Raw genomic sequence first — 19638 nt, forward strand, 5'->3', positions numbered from 1 at the left:
CAGGTTTTTCAATTTCACTATGAGCTTGGCCACTCGGTAACTCGCTTCCTGCACATCATCTGAAACTCACACACCCCATATGTTGATTTTGCTTCACATTTTGTTCTCTCAGGTGCTTGAAGTACTCATGCCCTTGCTGGAGAGTCAATGGCATTTTGATTTGAAATTACACCTCAACTTACTTGGTATCACTGCAGTGTTTGAGAGCTTCTCCCTGAAGACTAGGCATTCAGGGACAGGGTAAGAGGCATCACCATTCCACCAAAATCCAAAGGCCGTAGAGTTGCTGCTGTATTGTCTGTGTACAAACTTCACTACTTTCGCCCGAGGTTGCTTTATTTCAGCCACATTTGATTCAGAGCGGGATTCTTCACTTCTCTAAGAACTCCTCCATGGCAAACTGTAGTCAAACACATCCCACTACACAATAATTGCCCTCAAGCATCAACTGACAAACATAATTTCAGCTCTTTGGCCATGCCAAGCAGAACAGTACTGTTCCAAAGGTGTACCCCTGCCCCAACTCCCCACAGCACAAAGGTTGCCTTCTCAGATCTTCAGGTTTCTCTTGGACTACTGGGGCTTCTCCCAAGTCCACTTCACTGGAGGTCTGCTCCTCCTATCCCTTTCTCTGATTTGAGGTGGTTTCTTCTTTTCTTAGCTTCATTGGTTCCTGGTTTGACCTCTTTTTTTCTTCCATTACTGGGAATGCAATTTTTCCACTTCTCCATGTACTTTCTTCCATTTCACTTCTCCCAGGGCTTTTGCATCCTGTTTGAGTCTTAGCTATTTGCCTAAGCATACAGGGCAGGGCCTTCATCTTCAGCTTGGTGGTCAGCATCTCCAAGTCCTGAGGAACCTCGGGTCTCCCACGGATGCACCTGCCGGGACATAACGTATGCCTGGTCCTTTCCCAGCTGGCGCAAGCGTGGGAGGCTCAAAGCCCATTGAGACTTGGAGATGTCGACCACTGAGCTGAAGACAAAGGTTAGTTTTAGTTTATTTATATGAAATTTGAATAATTTTCAATCTTATTTTGCAGCACACTTGGGAGACCTTCACGGCATACCAATATGTCGTGGCACACCAGTCAGGAACCACTAACGTTGCCTGCCCACAACCAACGAACTAATACTCCAGAATGGGACAATAAAATATTTCCTTTCAAATTATTATATGAATCATTGGTTTTGGATGCATGTAGCTTTAAGTTACTCACACAGCTGTTTTTAAAATGCTTATGGTCTAGCACATGAAGTGCTCTTAATTTTGTTTTTTCCCCCATCTCAGAGGGTCTGGATGATATTGGAAAGGCCACATTCATCAGTCCTCTTTGGTTGTCCTAAAGATGGTGGGTCATCTTCTGAACTTTTGCAATCCTTGTAAATGCAGTTGTGCTCGGTCATATAATTTCTTTAATGTATGCTAATAGCAGGTTTGCTACACAGGTACTCAAAGAACAAGAACAAAGAAAATTACAGCACAGAAACAGGCCCTTTGGCCCTCCAAGCCTGCACTGACCATGCTGCTCGACTGAACTAAAACGCCCTATCCTTCCGGGAACCATATCCCTCTATTCCCATCCTATTCACGTATTTGTCCAGATGCCCCTTAATACTCACTATCGTATCTGTTTCCACTACCTCCCCTGGCAGCAAGTTCCAGGCACCCACCGCCATCTGTGTAAAAAACTTGCCTCGTACATCTCCTTTAAACCTTGCCCCTCACACCTTAAACCTATGCCCCTAGTAATTGACTCTTCCACCCTGGGAAAAAGCTTCTGACTATCCACTCTGTCCATGCCCCTCATAATCTTGTAGACTTCTATCAGGTCGCCCCTCAATCTCCGTCGTTCCAGTGAGAACAAACCAAGTTTCTCCAACCTCTCCTCATAGCTAATGCTCTCCATACCAGGCAACATCCTGGTAAATCTTTTCTGTACCCTCTCTAAAGCCTCCACATCTTTCTGGTAGTGTGGCGACCAGAATTGAACACTATATTCCAAGTGCGGCCTAACTAAGGTCCTATCACTCATGATGTGATTAACAATGCCCTTTTCTAACAGCAGAGACACTGAACCAATTCATGCCCAATGTATGGTTACATTATACCTAGTCATTATAGGTTACAAAATCTAACTGTTTCTTGCTGTAACTACCTATATTTGCTTTTTCTCCCACTGCCTAATTCCTTCCACATCTTTCTCTCTCTTTGTGTCCCACCCTTTAACACTTTTTTTTGCTTGATTGCTCATCCTTTTCTTGTTATAGTCCCTATGCTTCTCTTTTTGTCTCCATTTCTTAAATCTCAGCAGTATGTCTCAAAATATAGTTTTGTACAGCTCTCACTGATGAGCAGAATGTGATGAGTGGTGACCTGCAAATATCTACGTTGGAGCCTTAACCTTTTACCCTTTTTATGAACAACTTAAAGATGCAATAGAGAACTACATATCCAAATTTGCCAGTGGCACAAAGATAGGCTGCACTGTAGACAGAAGCTTAAAATTACCCAGGCAATAATAACGAATTAAGTGAATGGAAAGACATTGGCAAATGAATTTCAAATGTAAGATCATCCACTTTAGACGCAAGTGATGAAAATGTAGGAACAGTGGAGCTCCAGGAAAACATGTGGGCTATATGTATATAGAGATTAAAATGTTACAGACAGGTAGAAAAAAGTAATCAAACAAACTGATGGATGCTGTGCTTTATATCTAGGTAAGTACAATACAAAGGGATAGATGTTATGTACAGCTAAACTACAAAGTTAAAGCTACTGGGCTACTCACTGCCCAAGTAAAATAGCACTGGGCAGAGTGAACCCCTCATTAATTAAAGTGAGCAGGCTACTTGCCTTTTTAATGCCGATTGAGAAATCCATCCCTTAGAATATTGTGTTCAGCTTTAGGACCATACTTGAAGCATATATTGGTCCGAGATGAAGGGCAGTGTAGATTTATCAGAAGGATACCAGGACTCCATGGATTAAATTATGCAAATATCCAAACAATTATGGTCTATGCGTATTTAAAGAAGCCAAAACAGGAACTGAGGGACACTACAGAATACAAAATCATCAGCAGGAGGCGCCCAGGTAAAGAACACAATTTTCACAAATTAAGCAAAAGGCTCCAGAAAAAGGGGCAGGAACATGTAGCAAAAAATGTCGGAGAAGCAGATATCATACATTGATGGGTAAATGTTGCTAGAAATCACATTTTTTGTGCATTTACAATGTTATATATTTAGTTTTAATCACCATCACTTAATTACTTGGCCACTTATTTCTCCTCATCTGTATAATGCATAAGCACAACATGTCAAAGTAGAAAGGGAAAGCTTCAAAATACTGGAAATTTGAAATTAAGTGAGAAAATCCTGGAAATACACAGAATAGTCAATAGCTGCAGAGAGAAAAGACAAGTTATGATGTTTCAAGTATGAGCCTTATATCAGTCTGAAGGCAAAGAAATGGGCAATTGAATAAGTCTAGAAAAAGAGAAAAATATTAGGGAAAGGTGAGGGGAAGAAGTCAGGGTGGGGAGATTAGGATTTTAATTGGGAGCTTTTTCAAACCCACCAAAATATCTGCTTATCTCTTAACTTTCAATCTGATAAATTGCATACTTTAAAATCCATATTGTGTCTTTCCTCTAACTAAATTTTAAAGTTTTAAAGGATGCACATTTACTGTACAATTTTGTAAGTGTAAATCACCACCAGCATTACCATTGTCAGGTGTATAGGACACTGCAAACAGCCGCTCTCCAAACTCAGGGTGTTGAATCTCTCGAAGGAATTCTCCAGACTGCGCTATAAAACACTGGATCCGTCCATTTTCTCTATCTGCAACACACAGCTGGCCTAATACAGGCACAAATGTCAAGCTATGCGGAATGAAGAATTGACCTGGTTTAGGTATCCCAGAAAGTGAGCTTTCTGCAAAATAAAAAAATAAGTTTTTTGTGTTTGAAAGCATTAAAAAAGTGAGCATGTGAAAAAAAATGAAAATATGCGTGACTGATTTAAAGCAGTAATGCAATATCACTGTTTAAGCAAATTGTGAATTTGTTTTGTCATTTATATTATATCTAACCAATTAAACTGTTAACTTGCGACTCATTGCCAACCAGTTGGAATGAAATTATACCTGCCAAAACATCACTTACAGGATAAAGTTATTCGTATAAGGTGTCAATCACAACATACATGTTGGATCAGATGATTGCCAAACATTGCTGATCTTCACTGGTTCTTCACATTTGCAACTTAGTTTTGAGAAAAGCATCAACAACCAAAGCCAACAATAATTTTACCTGGCGTCTTCGGACTGTGCAAGTCAGTCCCCAGTAAAATGTATGATGCAACATTGCTTGTGGACCAGGATTTGCAGGAATGTTTCTTACAGGTCCAACAAGTTTACCTCCTTACACACCCCGTGAACTTCAATTCCTGCCCACAGCCATCTTCATCTCAATCAGCCAGTCAGACTGGTTGTCAGGCAGAAATTCTGATGAAAAAGTTTTAATTTGCTCTGCTGTACATTTTCTGTTTGAAAATACACTGTTGCAGTCCCTCCCCACCACCGCAGTTCTCTTCACTGCCCTGAGTAAATATCAGGTCCGCAGTGTCTCTTCTTGACATGCCTGAGAATATTGTGGAGCTTATTTTCACAGATGATGACCCAGTGAGCTAGATTCAATATTTTAACCCATGGGATGTGGAAGGGCACCTCCAGGTAGAGCATTACAGTTACACACCACCCAAGAATGAACTAAAGAGCACTGACAAGGATTAGTTACTATTAATAGTTATGAATGCCAGAGATTGAGTGTTCAAATCCCAACATGTCAAGTAGTGAAATCACATTTAAGAAGTCTAATTTAATCATTTGTGACTAGCACGAGAAAATCTTCTGAAATATTGTAAAAACCCAGTAGATTAACGAACATCCTTCAGGGAAGGTGAACCTGCCATCCATTCCCACATAATGGGCAATGCCATTTGGTCCATTTCCCCCTTCCACGCATCAATAGCAGCAACTTGTAAATTGCACCACCCCCGCACCCCCAACCATCACCTTGCATTTTGAACACTTTCTAGAGTCCAAATTCTGCTTTTAAAAACAAGCGTTTTTTTCCTCTGTAACCACCTTACCTTCTCCCCACTGCATAATGAACTTTCCTTCTGGAGAAAACTGAATAATCCTGCTGTTGCAATAGCCATCAGACACGTAGAAATTACCGCGAGCTGGATCCACTGCCACATCAGTGGGCTGACAGAAATGAGTGCTGTCACTTCCTGGCTGAAAGGCTTGTCCAAGAACTAACAAATAGTCACCTCTGGGTCCCAGCTTGAAAACCTTTTGTTGGTACAAAGTAGAAACATTTGTCATAATCTTAGTTGCAACCATTACATGGAACATACTTATTTATTAGTAGTATGGTGCCTCAATGCAATTACAAAATAAAACAATGTTTTAAAATAATATTTGTTCATGAGGTATCAGTAACACTGGACCTGTAATGCTAGTGGTGGGCTGCCATCTTAATAGGGAATCCCAAGGTTTTGGATCCACTGATGCTGAAGGAATATTTCCAAATCAAGGTAGTATGTGACTTGGAGGAGTAGATGGTTCCATGATACAGGCATTTTGATTCTTCACTGTAGTATCAATTATGGGGGAGGGAATAATAACCTGAGTTGCTACAATGCACCCGTGGAGAGTAATCAATGCAGCCAGAGTGCACAGGCAGTAATGAGAATGGTTATTGAGCTCAGTGACTGGGGTTCCAATCAAACGGATTGCTTAGCCCTGGATGGTGTAGAGTGTAAGTGTTGCTGCAGTTCCAACCAACTCAGCAAGCCATTAGTATTCCATCAGTTTTTTCGATGGTATATGGGTTCAGGTGGTCAGATATTCATTCCCTCCTCTTTGTTGATATAGCTAGTCCAGTTAAGCTTGAGCAATGGTAATCCCCAAGATGCTGGTAATTGGGGTAGTTAGGTGGAACTTGGTGATGGTGGCAGAATTGAAGGGCAGGAAAAGGTGGCTGGGCTCTTGCTCGCCAGAGATGGTCATTACTGATACTGAGGAATGAATCTTACCCGTCACTTGTCAGGCCAAACACTGGCTATTATGTCCAGATCACGTTTTGGGTTGCTTCACGATCACATAATTGCTAATTATGAATGCATTGCTCAACATGACATTTAAGTGGTTTGTTGCACCAATTAAATCATTTAATCTGATTTCTTCAAAACAATTATGGAATGAAAACTCTTACTTTACCAAACTTGGACTCTTACCTGATGAAGTGCCACATCAGTTACCCAGAAGTTGTCATCTTTGTCTGTGCTAATACCATGGGGTAGATAGAAACTGTAATGTCAAGAACAGATCATCAGGGAAAATCTTTATGCTCAACTGATTTGAACAACAAATATATTTAGCGACCTGGTCACCAATGACCCCAACATGGTAACGACTTAGTTTCCAATGCTGGTTGATGATTCGAGTCACAACTGGGCTAAATATCAATTTTCTTTCATCATAAAAATCAGAGGATGGCCACAAGTGTGCAATGATTGCTTTCTCCCCTCATAAAGCCATCCCACATTAGATGGTTAGGGGTATGTTAGTTCCCAAACTCTGTATCTATTAAAAATGGAAGATTTTTTGCAGTAAAACATGGATGAGAAGAATGGTTGGGAGCGGGTTTTTTCTTCTACATTTTATGGGTGAAATATTGTCAATATTGGGCTGATTCAGGTTGAAAAGCAACTTTTTTTTTTTACAAGAAAGTTTAAAACTTGTTTACAAGAAATGTTAGTGACTTTTCATCGAGTAATAACATTCTGCTTTCACTTAAACATCGACCACTGTAACTGCTAATTATTTTTAAGTTAGAGGGAAATGGATTTCAAAAAGATTGTAAATTGCATTTTTAAAAATTTTTCAGTGAATGTTAAAATTATTTATTTTCCTTATTCCTCCTCTTTTAAAAACATGCCAGGGTACTGCAGCTATACAGGTCTAATCACCCCTATTACCTTCATAATGTCCTTTAGGGAAGGAAATCTGCCGTCCTTCCCTGGCCTGGCCTCCATGTGACCCCAGACCAACAGTACTGTGGTTGACTCTTAAAATGTCCTCTGAAATGGGCTTAACAAGCCACCCATTTCAAGGGCAATTAGGGAAGGGCAACAAATGCTGGCCCAACCAGCAACACCCATATCCCATGAACAAAAAAAAAAATACTTGGAGCCTGGACAGAGAGTGTTATGGGCTGATTCACAATGAGCCTGTCACAGATTAGCGTGACCTTGTCCTCATCTGGTGTCCTCATATATACACTTCAACATGAAATCCTGCATTCATAGAATCCCTACAGTGCAGAAGGAGGCCATTTGGCCCATTGAGTTTGCACCGACTCTCTGATAGAGCATCTTACCCAGACCCAAATCCCCGCTCTATCCGATAACCCTTGCATTTACCCCACTAATCCACCTAACCTACACATCTTTGTACACTAAGGGGCAATTTAGCATGGTCAATCCACCTAACTTGAACATCTTTGGACTGTGGGAGGAAACCAGAGCACCTGGAGGAAACCCACTCAGACATGGAGAACACATGCAAACTCCACACAGACAGACACCCAAGGCTGAGATCGGCGCTGTGAAGCTGCAGTGCTAACCACTGTGCCACTGGGAGTTTTTTTGTTTAATCATCCCTCATCACAGAATACTGTAGTCAGCTGCAGAGTCTTTTGAATATTTTACTTTTTCACTTCTCAAGGCAAATAATGTCATAGCAGAAAATGGACCATTTTTATATCTTGGGCAACCTGCAGACACTTTGCTCCCAGGTCATCAATAGCATAGAATGGTGTAAAGGTCATAGAGTCATAGAGGTTTACAGCATGGAAACAGGCCCTTCGGCCCAACTTGTTCATGCCGCCCTTTTTTTAAACCCAAGCTAGTCCCAATTGTCCACATTTGGCCCATATCCCTCTATACCCATCTTACCCATGTAAATGTCTAAATGCTTTTTAAAAGACAAAATTGTACCCACCTCTATTACCACCTCTGGCAGCTTGTTCCAGACACTCACCACCCTGTGTGTGAAAAAATTGCCCCTCTGTACCCTTTTGTATCTCTCCCCTCTCACCTTAAACCTATGCTCTCTAGTTTTGGACTCCCCTACCTTTGGGAAAAGATATTGATTATCTCGCTGATCTGTGCCCCTCATTATTTTATAGTCCTCTATAAGATCACCCCTCAGCCTTCTACGCTCCAGAGAAAAAAGTCCCAGTCTATCCAGTCTCTTCTTATAACTCAAACCCTCAAGTCCCGGTAGCATCCTAGTAAATCTTTTCTGCACTCTTTCTAGTTTAATAATATCCTTTCTATAATAGGGTGACCAGAACTGCACACAGTATTCCAAGTGTGGCCTTACTAATGTCTTGTACAATTTCAACAAGAGTCCCAACTCCTGTATTCAATGTTCTGACGAATGAAACCAAGCATGCTGAATGCCTTCTTCACCACTCTGTCCATCTGTGACTCCACTTTCAAGGAGCTATGTACCCCTAGATCTTTTTGTTCTGTAACTCTCCCCAATGCCCTACCATTAACTAAGTCCAGCCCTAGTTCAATCTACCAAAATGCATCACCTCGCATTTGTCTAAATTAAACTCCATCTACCATTCGTCAGTCCACTGGCCTAATTGATCAAGATCCTGTTGCAATTGGAGATAACTTTCTTCACTGTCCACTATGCTACCAATCTTGGTGTCATCTGCAAACTTACTAACCATGCCTCCTATATTCTCATCTATCATGCGGTACCTTGTCAAAGGCCTTGCTAAAGTCCATGTAGACAACATCCAAATACACTGCTCTCATCTATCTTCTTGGTTACCCCTTCAAAAAATGCAATCAAATTTGAGAGGCATGATTTTCCACTCAAATGCTGACTGTCCCTAATCAGTCCTTGCGTCTCTAAATGCCTGTAGATCCTGTCTCTCAAAATATCTTCCAACAAGTTACCCACCACAGATGTGAGGTTCACTGGCCTGTAGTTCCCAGGCTTGTCCCTTCAGCTCTTTTTAAACAAAGGCACAACATTTGTCACCCTCCAATCTTCAGGCACCTCATCTGTGACTACTGATGATTCAAATATCTCTGCTAGGGGACCCACAATTTCCTCCCTAGCCTCCCACAATGTCCTGGGATACACTCCATCAGGTCCCGGGGATTTATCTACTTTGATGCGCTTTAAGACTTCCAGCACCTCTTTCTCTGTAATATGTACACTCCTCAAGACATCACTATTTATTTCCACAACTTCCCTAACACCCATGCTTTTCTCAACAGTAAAAACTGATGAGAAATATTCATTTAGGATCTCACCCATCTCTTGTGGATCTGCATATAGATCACCTTGTTGATCCTTAAGAGGCCCTACTCTCTCCCTTGTTACTCTTTTGCCCTTTATGTATTTGTAGAAGCTCTTTGGATTCTCCTTTGCCTTAACTGCCAAAACAATCTCATGTCCCCTTTTCACCCTCCTGATTTCTCTCTTAGTTCTACTCCTGCACCCTCTGTACTCAAGGGATCCACTTGATCCCAGCTGCCTGTGCGTGTCATGTGCCTCCTTCTTCTTCTTGACCAGAGCCTCAATATCCCGAGTCATGCAGGGTTCCCTACTTCTGCCAGCCTTGCCCTTCACTCTAAGAGGAATGTGCTTATCCTGAACCCTGGTTAACACACTTTTGAAAGCCTCCCACTTACCAGATGTCCCTTTGCCTTCCCACAGACTCCCCCAATTAACTTTTGAAAGTTTCTGCCTGATACCCTCAAAATTGGCCTTGCCCCAATTTAGAATTTTAACTTTTGGGCCAGACCTATCATTCTACATAGCTATCTTAAAACTAATGGAATTATGGTCACTGGTCCCAAAGTGATCCCTCACTAACACTTCTGTCACCTGCCCTTCCTTATTTCCCAAGAGGAGATCAAGTTTTGCCCCCTCTCTAGTCAGGCATCCACATACTGAATGAGATATTCCTCCTGAATACACTCAACCAATTTCTCTCCATCCAATCCTCTAATACTATGGCTGTCCCAGTCAATGTTGGGAAAGTTAAAAATCCCCTACTATTACCACCTTATTTTTCTTGGAGCTATCTGTAATCTCCTTACATATTTGCTCCTCAATTTCCCGCCAAATATTTGGAGGCCTATAGTACAACCTTATCAAAGTGATTTCCCCCTTCTTATTTCTCAGTTCTACCCATATAGACTCAGTGGCCGAACCCTCGGATATATCCCTTCTAAGTACTGCCGTGATGTATTCCTTAATCAAAAGTGCAACTCCCCCTCCTCTCTTACCTCATGTTCTATCTTTCCTATAGCATCTGTACCCTGAAACATTGAGCTGCCAGTCCTGTCCCTCCCTTAGCCATGTTTCAGTAATTGTTATAATATCCCAGTCCCAAATACCCATCCATGCCCTTGTTGGGGTGGTCTTCCCCCAACACCCCAACATGTTGCCTCAATCCAAAATGTGGGCATCAGTTAACGAAACATTTTGATTTACAATGGCCAACTATATAGCTTGTTACATAAGAATGCTTGCTTAGTACCAGATGGTAATCCATTTTATAATGTAGGAATTGGCCGAGACTGTCAAAACCCATTATGTCTTAAATGCAGAACAGAGACAATGGCTAGTGGTATTATCGTTAGACTATTAATCCAGAGACTCAGCAAATGTTCTGGGGACCTGGGTTTGAATCTCACCACGGCAGATGGTGGAATTTGAATTCAATAAAAAAAATCTGGAATCAAGAATCTACTGATGACCATGAAACCATTGTCGATTTTTGGAAAAACCCATCTGGTTCATTAATGTACTTTAGGGAATGAAATCTGCTGTTCTTACCTGGTCTGGGCATGTGACTCCAGAGCCACAGCAATGTGGTTGACTCTCAACTGCCCTCTGAAATGGCCTAGCAAGCCACTCAGTTCAAGGGCAACTAGGGATGGGCAATAAATGCTGGCCAGCCAGCGACATCCATGTCCCACAAGTGAATAAAAAAAAACTTCAATACCATTAGCCTGGCTAGATTTTAGATAACTTTCCTGAGTGAACAGATATTGGCTATTCCATTATAGTTAGCTTCCTGCTGAGAGTTGATTGAAAGAATTTGATTCAATCCTTTTAGATAGGCTATTTGAGTGAGGGAGAGGACATGAGTATAAGCTGCAAAAGCAAAGAGCTAAGTTAGATGTCAGAAGTTACATCTTTTCAGAGTTGCAAACTTGAAGCTGCCAACTAGCACTGTGAAAGCAGATTCACTGCAACCATCCAGAAGGGAGCTGGATTGTGTTCTAAGCTATGGCGCATATCACTGTGTATAAAAGATTAGATATTCAAAGTGTCTCAACAGTGACAAACATCTCTTGTAATTTTTGTTATTACCTTCAGAGATTGGAGAGGAATTTTCCAGAGTTCCTGCTCTACAAAGTTGGCCTAGTGTTTATTTATTTGTTTTCCTGTATATGGAAACAGGTGGATTGGGATCCTGATGTGTATAAGTTGCAGCACACGCGTGGGACAGATTTGACAGACCAGTTAGTTTTTTTAATGCCCATGATTCTCAAGCTTTGTATGTCTGGAACAGTATATTTAAATTCCCATGAAAGAGTTGGATTTAAAATGAGCAAAATCTTGCAAATGAACAGAATCATGGGATGACAATGATAAACTGAGCTTCTAGTCATCTGTTAAGGAAAACAAGTCATCAACAGTTCTTTAAGCCAAAGGCATTCACAGTTTAAAATATATGGCTGCAAAACTCAGAGTCAATGATTCAAGCAAACTTTGCTTGGATTCTGACTGCCAGGATTGTGAATTTTCCCAGGGTCAGGGTAAGGTGTGTGTAAATATTGGATATCTGTGTCACTGTAACCTCCCCATATGAAAAATGATGGGAAGTCTGGTGCAGCAGCCCAGGACTGGTAAAAGGGAATGGGGAGGGAGACATCACCAGCCTCCGAGAAAACAAGTAATAGGTACCCTTGCAGCTCCTACTCTTCAAAATGTCCACAATATTATTGCAAATCCTTCAGAGGCCCAAATATTCATAAAATTAAACTTCAGCCTCCATTGTTCTTGGATTTGGGAAAATGTCTGCAGTTCTGTAACTTCAGGTTGTTTAAATAGAATCAGAGAACCCTACAGTGCAGAAGGAGGCCATTTGGCTCATCAAGTCTGCATCGACTCTCTGACAAAGTATCTTACCAAGAGCCTCTCCCCAACCCTATCCCCATAATCCCACACATTTACCATGGCTAATCCATCCAACCAACACATCTTGGGACACTAAGGGACAATTTTTATTATGGCCAATCCACCTAACCTGTGCATCTTTGGACTGTGGAAGGAAATTGGATCACCCAGAAAAAACCCACACAGATGGGGGAGAACTTGCAAACTCCACATAGACAGTCACCCACAATGCCAGAATTGAATCCGGGTCCCTGGCGCTGTGAGGCAGCAGTGCTAACCACTATGTCACCGTGTTGCCCCTTAGTTTCTTGAAGACTTAGACAAACTCTGTTTGTGGGTTGTCACTTCCTGCACCACAGAAAGCATTATCGGCACCAAAAGTATGTCAGTGGAGGGATGTCGAAAAAAGAATTGGCACATTGGGTACAAAACAATAACTGCAGAGATGTTGATAGACCTGCAAAGCTTTTTTTCCAGCACTTTTTGGTTTTGTTTCAAATTTCCAGCATTCACAGTATTTTGCTTTTGTAACAATTACTGCCCTGTGACTGTCCTATCTTCTGTGGATTTTAAATTTAAATCCGGTTTCCATGCATGTGTTTTCAATTCTTGAAATACACTTGAATCTAGATTATCCTAGTTTACAATGTTTGTTGAGAGATACTGGTTACTGGCACTAGTTTCCTGCATTTCAGGAGATATATGGAGATAATTCATGAGACAATGGATTTTCTTCCATATTAATATTTCAGCGCATTTACAAGAAATATATTTTAATATTCTAGATAATAAACTGATGATAGATGGCATACTAATTAAAATCTCAAGTCAATTTAAGGTTAAAAAAAAAGCACTCTTATAAAGGCAAAATGTTATAAATTTGGGATTTTGTTTTAAATGATTGGCTTGGGTGATTATACTGACAAATATTGCAGAGTAACAACTACGCTTTATTAGAGACCAAGTCTGTAAGTGAAACAATGGAAGAATAGTTTATGTTCATAATCATTTGTACTTACGTATTTGCTCCCACAGCATTAAGCACTTTCACAGTGACTGGATCCAAAGTGAGGATGGTGTTGTACTGAATTGGTCCAATACCTTGGGGCTGATATATATGCTTCTGGTCAAAAGAACTAAGTGGAGGAAAACATGAGTAAATTATTACTGTTAGTAAAATGTAGCATTCCTATTTAACCATACCTAATGTAATAACTATCTCCTGAATACTTTTCAATGCATTGAATGTCCATTGACGACAGATCCTCTGCAGAGGGTTTTGCCTTTATTGCCTGCCTGTCCCTTGTTTCTGCCCCCTGCATCCCTTTGGCCCAAGAGTCCGCTTCTGCTGCTGCAGATGCTATTCCTCATCATTAGTCCATCCTATTTCAGAGCAGGTTATGCAATTTCCTATAAAATCCTTCCTTCTTTTTGAAATGTCTTTCCAAACCTTGCTCCCATGAAGCTGTAAACAGAGCGACCTGTCCATGTCCAACACACCAAAACACACTGGTCATGAACGAAGTAATATGACAAATAGTTCTAACTCTGTTAATGTGAATGAGGGCCTTGTCTGAACCCTCCCTCTTGCTGCTGCCCTTCCATTCTGACTTAGAACATAGAACAGTACAGCACAGTACAGGCCCTTCGGCCCTTGCCCCAAGTGTTTGCACATATCACGGTTGAGACCTTGTGTGGAACCCATGCCTGAAAAAGTTTCAAAATTGGCTCGATGAACTGACAAGAAGCTAGTTAATAGTCAATCCTGGCCATTTATCAATCTCCAGTGGACTGCCTCCCCTGGCTGTCCAGAAAGCTTTTTACACATTGAGCCTGTCAGTTTCAAATCAGGGTACCTGCATGCCAAACTGGAGGGGCAGGTTTAAACAAATACTTGCCCGTGTTCCTGCCCTCTCATTTAAATAAAAATCGCACCCTCCCTAACTTCATTTCCTTGTGTTTATGGTTACAAATTCTTACTACCAACTTGCTATTGTGTTATTAATTAGCACATTAAGACGGCAGCACAATAGTAATTGCTAACTGTGCTGAATTTACCTTATTAGAGGTTTTACAATGGCTTTGAACCATGAAATTGTACATGACTTTAAAGTAGCATTTACCAATGTGCAAGTACTGCAGGTGGTAACCTTGAAACATGTTGTAAACTTGTAAATAAGATTTTACAGACCGCTTTATTCTTAGTCACTCAGACAGACATTTTCCAAAGTATGGAGATATTAAAATCTGATGGCACCAGTGTAGCCTGATTGTTTTTACTGGTCTTTGCTTTGGATTATTTGATGAATAGCTGATTCACAGGAGATTATGACCCAAAGCCTCTGGTCAGTGTTGATGATGCACACATTTATCCATATTATTCAGCATCACCTCAGCAGCAGAAGTCTTCCAGAGGACAAAATCAACTATCCGAGAAGAACAGGATGGTGTTGTATGTCACACGGATGATTTCCTGATCCATTAATCCCACCCAGACAGAACATAACACTAAAATATGAGGAGTGCTGCAATGCCTACAGAAAACAGGAAACAACAACAAATGTGTTTCTTGCAGTTGTCTCAAATTCCTTGGGTATATTGTGGATAAATCCGATGCCAGAGTTGATCCATGGGAGGCAAGAGCAATCAAGGAATTTCTAGCGCCTCAATGTGTCTGAGTTGCAGAAATTGCTGTGTATTGTAAACAAAGTTGGGAAGTTGTTACCCAACCTAGCTGTCATCAACAAGCCACCATGTCAGCTATCGTGTCAAGGCAATACATGTTGCTGGGAGAGTGCACAGCAGAGGTCCTTTGAGAAAATCCAAGAGATGATAATATCTCCTGATGTTTTAGCTTGTTGTGGCCCAGAGCTACCCACAATCATTGCTGCAGATGAATCTTCTACAGGATTGGAAGTTGTACTCTTTAAGATAGAGACAGATGGAAAGCATAGACCAGTTTACTATGCATCACATGAACTGACAAGAGACTGAACAGAGATATGTAGTGATGGAGAAGGAAGCATTAACTGCTACCTGACTTCTGAAAAGTCTGCAGATAATGATCTTCATCTTCAATTCAAGATAGAGACAGACCACAAATAACCCTTAGCGACACTCTAAAATTCTATGGAGTTAATAAAAATGTTTCCACGAGTACACTTCAGACTGAGGAAGGTGAGATTTGATGCAATGACAGGATACATTTCAGAAAAAAACAGCAGACCACAGTAGATTTATTCTGCATCTCAAGTCCTGAACAAAGCTTCTGTTCAAGAGATCAAAACCTTTGCATCAACAACTATCAAAACTCTACCTGCAACAAATCAGCGATTGAACAAAATCAGAGATGCACAGAAAACTGAAGAGTGAGCTCAAGTCAAAGGGTACTGTGTTCAAGGATGGCCAGCATACATACCACACAATGCCACTCTAGACAGTACTGTGAACAGAAAGGACCCTTCCAGTATAGCTGATGATTTATTCATCTATGACAAGCAATTGGTTATTCCAAGAGTTAGGAGACTCGATACACTGCAATGATTGCATCAAGGACATTTGGGCACCATAAAATATTGAGCTAGTGCAAGTGTTTGATGGCCAGGTCTTGGACAGCCACTGGAAGGGAAGATACCAAAGTGTATTACTGATGCTATTCATCATCAGGAGACAAGAGAACAGTTGATGTCATCTTTCTTTCCATCATAACAATGGGAACGTCTCAGGATGGACCTCCTTGAATACAGAGATAAAATGTTCTTGATCATAGTAGACAGTAGATACTTGTCAAGCAACGTCACGCATAAATTTCTGAAGCAGTCATTACATCACTGAAGGATATTTTTGCAACAAATGGAATCCTGGAGCTTGTAAATTTGGACAATGGACCAGTTTGTCGATGAATACTTTAGAGATCACAATATAGTATTGAGTTGTCCATAGTATCAGCTCACTAAGATACTCTCAAGCCTATGGTGAAGCCGAAGAGGAATTTGTTCAGTAAAAGCATTGCTGAAGAACGATGACATCCGCCTTGCAATTCTGAGCTACAGTTCAACTCCACACCAAATGGTTTTGCACCATGTGAACTCCTAAAGGGAAGGAAGCTGAGAACCCAACTCCCTACTCTCCCATATACACACAATACTATATTGTGATCTCTAAAGTATTCATGTAGAAACTGATAACCTGACAAGGTGAAGGAGAAACAGGATGAGTATTGGTCCAGCCAGACGTGAAACCAGGACGAACAAAGCACGCACCCTGCCAGATCTCCAACCAGGAAAGGAAGTTTGGATCTGAGGCCAAGCTCATTATTGACAAATAGTTGAACTGAGACCATATCCATGGCCCTACATTGTTTAAACAGATAATGATACAATGAGACGGAAGACATGGCCTTGTTGCCATGTCATTTAATAAATCTATACAGAATAAATCTATACAGTCCAAGCAGTCACCTATTATATTGAACAAACCAAAGATGCTACATTCACCTATCAACCTGGTGACTAACAGACTGGTGAACCTGATCATCTACTAATTCTCCTTCTGCTCAGCAAAATCTGAGAAATCACCCAGAAGATTCAAATTCCCACTCTTCACCAAAGGAGCAGATGACCTATTCAAGTAGTCCAGTGAAACTGCCTCAGTGGTTATCTCTACCAAAAAAAACTGAAGTCAGAAACTTGGCAGGGGGGGTGGGGGAGATAGAGTAGAATGGGGAGAATCAGAAAATTGGGAGAGCTGCAGTATAAAGGGTTCTTTCTAATCATGTGATATGCTAATGATCACAGTATACATCATCACAGGAAGTGATGAAATGTCTCATCTTGCTCTTGCTTGTACAACCTCACGATCAAATGTAGCTCATTGTAAAATGCGTTCCAAGGAAAAGATATTTTCCTTACCTCAGCAAAGTCAGTAAATATTGTGCTAGCATAAAAAGACCAAGAATAAACCAAGCATAAAACGACCTTCATCATTTCAACTAATCACATCTCTAAGACATGAAAGAGATCACAAACTGTCTAAATCAAATCTTACTCCTTTGCTTATATAAAAAGTGGATTTTGCTGAACCAAAAAATGGCTACAAGTCACATGATTCACAAGTTGACTGCTGTTTCTGGAAATTTCCAGTTGCAGGACAAAATCTCAATCCTTATCTTTGTAAAATCTCGCACCTCACATCAAGAGAATACATTACAATCAACAAAACCAGGGACCAGCTGATGATCTCTCCCCCTGGCCTGGTCCTATATCATGATGTGGAGATGCCGGCGTTGGACTGGGGTAAACACAGCAAGAGGTTTAACAACACCAGGTTAAAGTCCAACAGGTTTATTTGGTAGCAAATGCCATTAGCTTTCGGAGCGCTGCTCCTTCGTCAGATGGAGTGGATATCTGGAGTGGTCCTATATCAAACAGAGAGCCATCAAAACTTGTTATACCTGCAAATGAGCTAATAGACACTAACCACACCCTAACGTGAACAATGGATTATGACCCGGGGTGTAAAAACTGCTAGCTAGCCTGCAACTGACTCATTCAGGGCACCATCACATTTCATAAGTTTGCGGCCTATGGCAAGGTCAGCCTGCATCAAGTCTAAGCCTCCTCGAAGCCCATTTCCCTTGAAGATTTTTGCCATTGCCTGCCAAGCAAACCAAGTCTCTATATACCAACCTCATCTCGCTGCCTCGTCATCAGCTTTAAAGAAATTCTGCAACTCCTACTTCAGCTAGCTCAATCTGCTTGAACTACAACTCTTTGTGAAAGAAACCTGACTGGACTCCGGCAATTACATTAAATAATGTCTATATGTGTTTTTTTTAAAAAATCTTTTCTTCATTGTTGTAAAAGTTCCTGGGTCTTATTGTATGCTTGTGTGTGTGCATGAAGTTGCAACCATCCCCCAGGTTTGAATGTATGTATAAATTATACTTCTGATTTAAGCCTAAAGAGAGTTTGCTACATGTCACTTTAAAAATTGACCTCACAAAGAGAGGTTTTGGAGGAAACATGGCCCAGCCGATTTCAAAAATTATAACATCTCTGCTGATGGACAGACATTGAGAACATAAAGGAGTTCAGGTTTGCTTCTCTCCCCTTTCTGTCACATTAGATTAACATTCAATCATGGCCAGAGAGAAATTACACCTGGTGAGGGTCTATCAAGTTAGATTCAGGATAGATATTTTGTGAAACCCAAAGTGGCAAACAAGGACCAGACTTATGACCAGTCAGGTCATGAATGCATGTGCAAAGAAATTGATTGCGGTTCTCCCACAAATGATGAATAGTTAAAAACCTTATTCTCCAAGTTGTAACCAATAACCCTATCCAACAGAATGGCAAAGTGGAAAGAATAGGCAGCGAAGCTGGGATTGTGTTCCTTCCAGTAGAGCAAGTTAAAAGGGAGTTCAAAATTATGTAGGATTTTTTGAGTAGATAAGAAGAAACTAGTTATCCATTGGTAGGAAGAATGCAGGGAAACTGGCAAAAGAGCCAGAGAGGAGATGAAGTAATTATTTTTTTCCTTCAGCCAGTTATGATCTGAAATGCACTGCCAGAAAGGATGAAGTTCGGAAATAAATGAAAATCGGATTTTTACTTGATAAGGCAAAATGTGCAGGACTATGGGAAAACAGGTGGAGTGGGACTATTTGGGTAAACCCAAGAGCCAGCACAAGGGCAATGGGCTGGAAAGCCTCACTTTATGCTGTATGATTCCATTAAAACAACAGATTGCAACACTGTAGAATACACTTTTATTCATGTCTCAAGCACTGGATTGCTCTTAAAGTAGATAAGAAAATTGTCTGCACACCAAAACCTTAAACTACAAAGTAACTGCTCACAGTCAACTTACGTACTTCTCATCCCACACATGATTTCCTCTGTGAAAAATGACTAAGTTATCTTTGGAATCCAGTGCAACTCCAGAAACTTGGCCCAGCTTCAATTTCTCTCCAGGCCAGTCAACTGCTTCTTCCAAGTGAGAGACTACAAGTTGGGAAGAAAAAAAACATTAGCAATAAATATTGGCTGCTTTATTTTTACATAATCAATATATTTCTATTTATTTTTGGCATACAGGTGAATTGTGTGCATTCCATTATCACGCAAGAAAAACATTTAAAAAAAATACTGGGAACAACAGAGAATTTCTATAATGCAGTACTCAAAATAATCTGTTTTCTTGTTAATTCCTTCAGTAATTCAAACTGAGCAGCATTAGTTCAATATACAAGATACTAAATGGCTGAATTACTGAGACTAATGATTGCGCATACAGGGTTAGGAGGTTGTTCCTTAATTTTAATAATTG

At 40.7% G+C, this 19638-nt stretch overlaps 1 protein-coding gene across 2 annotated transcripts in view; it reads right to left on the bottom strand.

Moving 5' to 3' along the window:
• The window catches only part of pam (peptidylglycine alpha-amidating monooxygenase), a 244402-nt gene that overhangs the window by 11964 nt on the left and 212800 nt on the right, over window positions 1–19638 (bottom strand). For both annotated transcript variants that reach the window (XM_078214719.1, XM_078214718.1), the window contains 5 exons: window positions 19184–19313; window positions 13326–13442; window positions 6315–6387; window positions 5163–5367; window positions 3735–3944 (listed from right to left, as the gene is read on the bottom strand). In XM_078214719.1, coding sequence (XP_078070845.1) covers window positions 3735–3944; window positions 5163–5367; window positions 6315–6387; window positions 13326–13442; window positions 19184–19313 — 735 coding nt within the window. The remainder of the gene's footprint in view (window positions 1–3734; window positions 3945–5162; window positions 5368–6314; window positions 6388–13325; window positions 13443–19183; window positions 19314–19638) is intronic.

Source organism: Mustelus asterias, chromosome 6, assembly GCF_964213995.1.
Source record: "Mustelus asterias chromosome 6, sMusAst1.hap1.1, whole genome shotgun sequence".
Taxonomy (NCBI): domain Eukaryota; kingdom Metazoa; phylum Chordata; class Chondrichthyes; order Carcharhiniformes; family Triakidae; genus Mustelus; species Mustelus asterias.